The 9,076-nt window shown below is 43.7% G+C and overlaps 1 protein-coding gene across 1 annotated transcript; it reads right to left on the reverse strand.

Annotated features, from left to right (window-relative positions):
* Window positions 1-287: 287 nt before the first annotated feature.
* LOC109862829 (putative uncharacterized protein FLJ37770) lies at window positions 288-665 on the reverse strand. Its single transcript, XM_020442976.1, has one exon. It carries the CDS (start codon window positions 663-665, stop codon window positions 288-290), a length of 378 nt encoding a protein of 125 aa, XP_020298565.1.
* Between the last annotated feature and the right edge of the window lie 8,411 nt (window positions 666-9,076).

Below are 9,076 nucleotides of genomic sequence, written 5' to 3' on the forward strand. Positions count from 1 at the left end.
GGCGATTGAGGGAGGTCACCGCCCTGCGACTAAGGTTCAACTGCTCAAACCAAGGTCGTCGGGCATCGGTCAAAAACTGATCGCAATAATACGAGGGATGTCTGAAAAGTTTCCGACCTAACAAAGATGCACACACACACACACAAGACATTTTTTCTTCAAATTTATTTTTATTTCTCTACATAGTCTCCTTGTAAGTCTATACACTAGTCTATCAACTCTGATTTATTGCGCCTGAACTGCGCCAACAGAGCGTTGGAAATGTTCATTCGAACACGTTTCTCGTCCTAAGTGAGCAAACGCGGCACCCAACGCGCAGACAGCTTGCGCATGCCTAAATCTTCATTCAATATATGACAAACACGTTCTTTGGACATATTCATAGCCTCTTCTATCTCTCTAACTTTAATTCGACGGTTGTCTAGCACCATTTGGTGAACTTGAGCGATGTTATCGTCAGTGGTTGCAGTTTTTGGACGTCCCGAACGTTCATCGTCAACCAAGCTGGTACGGCCACGTTTAAACTCAGCTGCCCAAAATTTTACGGTGGTAAATGATGGTGCAGAATCCCCGTACACAACGTCCAACTCGTTTTTGATTTGCGTAGGCGTATTGCCTTTCAAAAATAAATATTTGATGACAGCTCGATACTCGATTTTTTCCATTTTTTCAAAAAACACTAACATCGACTCACTCAAACGATTGTCAAACAACAACTACGTGTCTAAAATGGTTGAAATTTTGGTGTGTACTTTTTAACGCATGCGCAAATACACTTTTCCACTTTTGTTGACGAGTGCTGTCAACTTCATGTTGAGGTCGGAAACTTTTCAGACATCCCTCGTAGCTACCCCTAGTTCTCGATTCTTCTCGACACCATACCAACAGCTCTGACATTGCCTTTGCTTTCCAAAAATTTTTAACTTTACTCAGGGGGACGCCCACCTGGGAGCTCTTTCCACACACCACCGCATCCCTAGCAAGGGCATCCGCCCGTTCATTGCCCGCCACTCCACAGTGATCAAGAATCCACACCAACTTTACCCGCACCCCCTGTTCAGTTAACCCCAGAACCAGAGACTTGATCCGGAGCACGAGGTATGAGCTTTTGCCCGGAACGAACCTAGCCTATACCGCTGAGAGAACCGACCTCGAGTCCGAGAAGACCGCAACCGACCGCCACCCCTCCGTTCGCGCCAGCTCCAGAGCCTCGACAATGGCCATGGCCTCCACGCAAAACAAGGAGACAAAGCCCACCGACTTGTAACGACGCACATAACGTCCATCCTGAGAGACCAACGCATAACCCGAACACGAAGCCTCCTCCGACCTCGAGGCGTCCGTGAAAACACACACCGAATTCTGTAACTCTTCACCAAAAGCTTCCCTGAACTTTGCCTCTGCGTTAATTCCCTCTCGTACAGAAAACCCGGCGAAGATGTCGACCGGTAAACTTGACACGAGTGGTTGAAAGCCAAAAGCAAAACATACCGGAACGTCTGACGAAAACAAGGGGCGGGTCCACCGGTCCACCTCGTCAAAGTCGGACGGAACTTCATTCCATCCGACTTTGGAATAAAAAAGACCAGAAACTTACACCACTCCGTTGGAAAAGACCCAGAGCGCAAGATAGCATTATAAAGGTTCAAGAGTGCAGTTCTGCCCAGTGTCGGCAGTTTCCTCAGCACCAGATAGTCTATGTTATCCAAACCCGGGCTGGATTTGACGTTGACCCCGTCCAGGGCCACGTCAAGTTCCAGTGGGGAGAACGGTTCATCGAGAAAGGAGTCAACACATTCATACTCGAACAAAGGGGGGGGGTGTGGGAACCCATGGTGGGCACAGGGAGTCCACCTGAGAACGAACGCGACCAACCTTACTATCAGTGTACGCTTTATCTGATTCCGTACGGTTCCACCGGTACTCAAAACCTTTCACAACATTCCACACATGCGTTGGATTAGAATCCTTCCGAAGGCCGGAGCAAAACTTTTAAAAGCTATCTAGCTTGACTTTTCGAAGATCCCTTCGAGCTTGAGCGACCTGGCGTTTGTAACTGAGGAAGTCCTCGCGTAGACCCGAAAACTTGAAGCGTGCTAGCGCCGCTTTACGCAGGCGGAGAGACCTGTCACACTCTGGCGACCACCACAAACACGGTGGGCGGTGCACAGAAGCGAAACCCCCCCTTGGGCAAAACTTGCCCGGAGATGCCGACGTCCTAGCATCCGTAACCAAACCGACGAAGGTATTGTAATAAACTTCCACATCTTCCACTGAGAATGAGAGAGCTCTAATCCCCGTGTTCACGTACTTCCCAAAGGCTTCCCAATCTGTACGAACCGAGTGTAACCTGGCGGAACGTCTACTCAGCGGTGGAGCGTCCGGGCGGAGCCCAGAACAAACAAGAACCGGAAAGTGGTCGCTGCCCCACGAGTCACTGTCCACCCTTCACGAAAGCCGGGGGGCTATCGAGCCGTGGACGAGAGTCAGATCTAAAGCCGAGTACGACCGGTAAGAATCACTAGAATAGGTAGGAGATCCATCGTTCAACAGGACCAGGTCCGAATCTTGAATTGCTTCCCACAAAGCCTCCCCCACCGGACACGTGCGGGGGGAGCCCCAACCTACATAATAAGCATTGAAGTCTCCTCCAAACAAAACCTTTTTTGTGCCAAACTGTGACAAGAACCTTTGCCACTCCTCAACTAACAAGGCCCCCAACCCAGGGGGGCGGTAGCACACCACCAAGATCAATGGTTCACCTCGCAAAAAGACCTTTACCGCGCAAGCCTCAATCTTACCTCCGCAGTTGTACACGTCGGACACCCTCCGATACTTGATTGAACGGTTGACCAGTATCAGGACTCCTCCTCCTGGACGCCCGATTCAGTCTTCCCTCACCGAGTCGAATCCCCTTACAATAAAGGAGTTTGCAGGGGTGAGCCACGTTTCTGACACTAAAACAAAATTATAGAACGTGGAACGATAAGTCAATTCGGTAAATTTTGGTAAAATTGACTTTGCGTTCCAATTAACAAGGCCGAAAGAATCACATTTGACATTTGATCTCTGGTTAGACATTGTTAATAAGTACCTAACTTTCCGTATTTGTTACCTTAGTATGTAAGCTAAGAGTATTACTTATGCGCTTGAGTAAAATGTCAATATTATCAGCTCTCATAATTTGGTCCACTAGCTTGAGCACCTGTTCCTTAACTTCCTTTTCACAAAAACGGGACCCGGGCGGCCACATCCAACCCGACAAACTGGTTGATCTAGAGGCCATCGGAGCGTTAACCAGCTGAACCCCACCACGGTTGGGAAGGGGGGGGGAAAGTTCTTTAGTGTCTTAACCGGAGCAGTCGTATTCCCAACTCCCTCTGCCCTGAGGACCACAGACCGGGCCTCGAAGAAGGGGAGATTATCAAACGCCATAACTCTGGAGATTTCTACCTGTCTTTTGAACATAGGGCACAATCTGTCCAGGGCCGCGTGCGTTCCTTTGCAATTGACGCACAGCTTCTCGTTAGGGCATGGATTGTCTCTGTCACTCTTGTGGCTGCCCGCACACGTTAAACACCGTGGGTCGTTTTCGCAGAACTTGCTCAAGTGGCCGAAACGGCCACAACTATAACACATCCGGACCGCTGGGACGTACGGTTGGATCGGGTTGACCGTGCGTAAAATCATGAGAGTCTCTGGATAAGATTCACCCGCCAGTTCCAAGCAGACTGTCTCGGAATCAACCCATTCCCTCGTGGATCTGTCTCGTCGGCGAAGTCAGAAAAGCTTCAGCAACATTATATTGGAGTTTTCATCTTCAATAAGTTGTTTCACTTCTTCCAGAGACATATCCAACGAAATATCCCTCACCAGGACCTTCCTGCTAGGTTTGTATCTCGAGATGAATGCATTCATTCCCGCCTCCTTTACATATCTGTTTGTCAGAGAAACGTTGGCCGGTACCTTAAATGGGACCACAGCCTTCCACGTGTCCCGACCGCACCTGTAAACGCTTGTGAACTTTAGGTTAGCCATCGTGAGTTTCTTAGAGATAGTAAGGAGAGAAGTCTTTCTCTTCCTCGTATCAGGGGATGTTTGAACGCGAAAATGAACCACGAAGGGAGCTTGGGTAAAAGCCCCGCACTTTTGCGGTAAATTATCTCTTACCGTGATAGAGGACGTCCCGGCCTGTGCTGCCTGAGAAGCCGGCGTCAAGGCAAGACGGGGGCCCCTAGCGTCCGGCATCTCTACTAACTGCGAGGGTGAGAGTTCCTCACTGTCCGTTCTCCTTTGAGCGACATGAGCTTTAGCTGGATCCGAAGGCGACGCCAAGTCAGAAACCGTCTTCTTCGTACTTTTCTTACTTTTTGCTGCGGTCATTTTCGAGCTTCGGGCTGCCTCCTCGTCCGTGGAAGGATGAGGCTGCTTCAACCTTACACCACTTGACACTTCTAATCCCATTTCCGAGGACGGCGAAGCCGACCTCGGCCCAGCAGTCACGTTATCCATGAGGAATAAGCGCAAGTCGTTGCCTATTTCCTCATATGCCGGGGATGGCGGGACCCCGCCATCCGGCCGATTGTCTCTTGATAGGTTAACTGAGGACAGGGCTGTGTCTCACACGCAAAACAACCGGACAACCCGGATAAAAAGTACCAAGCCACTTCCGGGAGCGACGAAGGACTCCGCTTGGGGGAAAAGAGCCAAGAGAATGCACAGAAACACCGCCGAGAAAGCACAAAATTTGCTCGAACACAGGAGAACGCAGAAAAACGTGTTCCCGCCCAAATTGCGCCACCAGAAGTCCTTAGAGATATATTTAACACTTTCAACGCACAACATGAACAATCAAAATTCACACATGAATTACAAGTAGACAACTGGTTGGGTTTTTTGGATTTACGTTTTCATCTCAGAGAACGATGTGATCATTTGTGATTGGTACCACAAACCGTCGTTTTCTGAAAAATATCTGAATTTTATATCTCAAAACCCTATTTGCTCTATGGTTTTAACCCATTAAAAAAGGTAAAAGAAATCTCATTGGTTAACCAGGTCAGTAAAACGCGATTTGATTGGTCAATAATTTTGTTGCATTTTCTAACTCTCTGGATTCTTGCGAGTACCATCCTGTAAGTCTTTTCCCGAAATCTCTTCGGGAACCCGTTCAAAAACGACAAAAACGATCTGATTGGTCGAGAGAAAAATTCCTTTAAAACACTACCTTAGACTAGAAGTCTAAGGTAGACGCGTGTACAGTGAAATAAGCCATAAGACACAAAGTTAAGAGGTAACTCATGCCGGTAAACGGTTCTACTACTAACTACCGTTCCTTTCAAGTACCAAAGTCGGTAATGTTACCAGTACCAACATTTTGCCATAGTTAAACGTTTGCCACGGTCGGTAAGTTAACAATTGCCAAAAACCAAGTTTCCGAATGATATATCAACCCGCACGAGTTATCATCATATTTCTATTACCGTTAGTCATAAGTTAAGAAACTCAGACCAGAACCAGGCGGCAACCCGTAAGTTGCAAAATTAATATTTAAGAAACTAAAAGAGATACAAGAAAACGGTTTGCACCATCGTCTTCAGCGTAAAAAACTGCAAAATACCAGTATGTTTTAAACCGTCTAACTATTGTTATTGACAATATCGATTGTTTTAATAATTGAAATTATCACCTTTTTATTACGTGGTATTTTGCATCTAAATAATAGAACGAAGAATCAAAAACCCGTTTTTCGGTAACTCTTACGGTTTGCGAGATATTTAAATTGTTTATTTCCACTCATCGCCGTAATTTACAAACCAGTGGATGAAAGGCCTCTCTAAAATTAGTTTCGCCCTAGCTGTCTTAGTTCTCGAGATATCCTAAATTTACAATATCGACTATGTGTTGTTGAACACAGCATGTGTTAATAAACAAAGTGTTTGTATTTGTCAAAAATTATCTTGACAAATTTTGGGGCTTTTCGGGAACTTTTGCACTCTCCGATGATGGCCACTGCTATTAGTATGATTATTTATTTATATTATATGAATTAATTATTATTACCTTATGTCTTTATTAATTAATTTTACATTATTATAATAGTTTCTATAACTACTTACTTAATTACGTTAATTCTGCCTAAATAATTAAAATTATTATTCTNGGTGTCGAATAATTTGGTGTCGAATAAATCTGTGTCGAATCGAGCGGTGTCGAATCGTACTGTGGTCAATAGAGTACCACCCGAATAAGTCGCGAACGGGACGAGAGAAAAAGGAGTTCATGTACAGTAAACGCGTTAGATTGTCACTTTTCCAACTCACTATGTTACTTGTCTCTATTTCTTACCGTTGCGAAGAAAATTGAAGTAATTTAAGGTTTTAAATATTTTACAAGAATGAGTCGCTTACGGGAAGAGATAGGAAAAGGAGCTCAAGTACATTAGACGGGGAAGGTTGTCACGCTTCCGACGAACTATGTTACTTGTCTATATCTCTTACCGTTGCGAAGAATGTTGAAGAAATCTAAAATGTTATATTTTTAACTTCGAATAAGTCACAAACGGGAAGAGATAGAAAAAGTAGCTCAAACACAGTAGACGCGTTATGTTGTCACTTTTCCAACGCAATATGTTACCTGTTTCTATCTCTTACCGTTGCAAAGAAAATTGAAGAAATCTAAGATTCTAGATATGTTACTACGAATAAGTCGCGAACGGGAAGAGATACAAAAAGAAGCTCAAATACAGTACACGCGTTAGGTTGTCACTTTTCCAACGCACTATATTACTTGTCTCTATCTCTTACCGTTGCGAAGAAAATTGAAGAAATCTAAAATTTTATATCTTTAACTACGAATAAGTCGCGAACGGGAAGAGTTAGAAAAAGGAGTTCAAGTACATTACACGCGGTAGGTTGTCACGCTCTCGACGCACTATGTTACTTGTCTCTATCTCTTACCGTTGCCAAAAAAAGTGAAGAAACTTAAGATTTTAGACATTATAATACGAATAATTCGCGAACGGGAAGAGATAGAAAAAGGAATTCAAGTACATTATACGCGGTAGGGTGTCACGACTCCAACGCACTATGTTACTTGTCTCCATCTCTTACCGATGTGAATAAAAATGAAGAAATCTAAAACTTTATATTTTTAAGTACTTGCGCAAGCACATGCGCAGAAAGAAAAACAGTATATTAGCAGGACAGAAGTATATTTTCTGTCTCTCAGATCTTGCTCACAGCTCCTCGCCGCTATTCCCACTCCATATCTATAAGATCTATGGTTAAAACATGAATTTCAAGAGAAGGGTAACTCAGCGTAGTTGCTACGTGCTTTGTCAATTAGTACGGCAAGTTTTTGCACTTTAGCCAATCCGGTTGTTTGTCACCAGGCGATCAGCCAATCAGATGATTTTACTTACTTTGACCAACTTCCTGAATGAATTTTGAAGAAAGAAACAGTGGACGTGACTCGTGGAAGTCCAGAGAACTAGAACTAACATAAAACCGTTTTGACCAATTAGACGATTTTACGAGTTTTTAAGCAACTTTCCGGTCGACTTTTAGGGAAAGAATTACGGACGATGACTTACAAGGACCTGACGAATCTGAATCCACGATAAAACGATTGACCAATCAAACTGCGAGTTACTAGGAAACTGACCAATCAGACTTTAGCGCGGTGAAAAACGGCTTAACACTACGCACAGAGGATTGTGAGCTTGTGTACACGTGAAAGACAGTCGTACAAACGTGGTTAACACTAGATGATATGGAATATGTAATTTTAAGTGTAACATTTGTAATATAATATCCAACTTAGAGTACTGGTATTAGATTAGCGTAATTATATAGAGTATACGATTATAACATAGTGTATGCGATTACAATGTAGGGTATGTGGTTATAACATATAGTTGTTTTGGTCGTAATTTAACGTCATTGCGGACGACGGTTGTCGTCGTTTGGTCGTAGTTTAACGTCATTGCGGACGATGTGGAGGAAACAATGTCGGGAAGTGACACAAGCGTGCTCTCGTGAGCACCTTTCTTGTTTTCAGAACGGTAGAAAATGACAAGCGTGCGCTCGTGACGCACCTCTCTTGTTTTTAGGATAAGACTGACGCTTTAGAAGCCAGAATCTAACTAATAACTGAATAATCTAATTAGAAGTGGAAAAACAAAAAGTGCGTATACATATATTTATGTATAAATGTATGTATATAGTTCTAAACAAAAAACACCCGTTTTTAAATTAAGGAAACTTATCAATACTACAAAATTCGTACCATAATAGTTTAATTCTACATCTGAACGTCGTGAAATATTCTAAGTTTCGTTTTGTAATAGCAGAAATATTCTAAGTCCCGATTTGTAACAGCAGAATTATTTTAAGTCCGTATAGCAGAAATATTTTGGTCTAACCAGAGCAAACTTTACTGACTGAGATTCTGAATCTAAATGACGCTTCTGCCGGTCGCTCCGGCCGTTTTTATAGTCTACAAGAAGTTGTGATGCTGCACTGTCCCACGGGTCCAGCAGTCACTGGCTCCTGGTCAACGGTCCCGCGGCCGCCAACGGTCCGCGGTCCCACGCGTGCCTTATCTCGGCGCGTGCTTTATCTCTCCTTCGGGCCGTTTGCCCGGCCGAGCCAGTGACCCTGGCCCTTCACAAGCGAACTTTGCCGTGGGAACACTTCGCGCACGAATATTACAGAATATTTTACAACGTTTTGCCTACATTACCTAAATATTAATTAAAAGGTTAATTGTACATTTAAGACTACTGAACTAATATACAAAACGCTAATAATGCTAATTGTTTAGCTATTATACAGGACAATAGATGCGGTTACAATAATAAAACAGAATAATAATTTTAATTATTTAGGCAGAATTAACGTAATTAAGTAAGTAGTTATAGAAACTATTATAATAATGTAAAATTAATTAATAAAGACATAAGGTAATAATAATTAACTCTATACGACTTATCATTTATTTATTAGTTAAACACTTCACAAAGCCCAAGATAAATCGGGCGTGTTCCGTTTGACCACAGTACGATTCGACACCG

Source organism: Pseudomyrmex gracilis, unplaced genomic scaffold (assembly GCF_002006095.1).
Source record: "Pseudomyrmex gracilis isolate BER0280 unplaced genomic scaffold, ASM200609v1 scaffold_2456, whole genome shotgun sequence".
NCBI lineage: Eukaryota > Metazoa > Arthropoda > Insecta > Hymenoptera > Formicidae > Pseudomyrmex > Pseudomyrmex gracilis.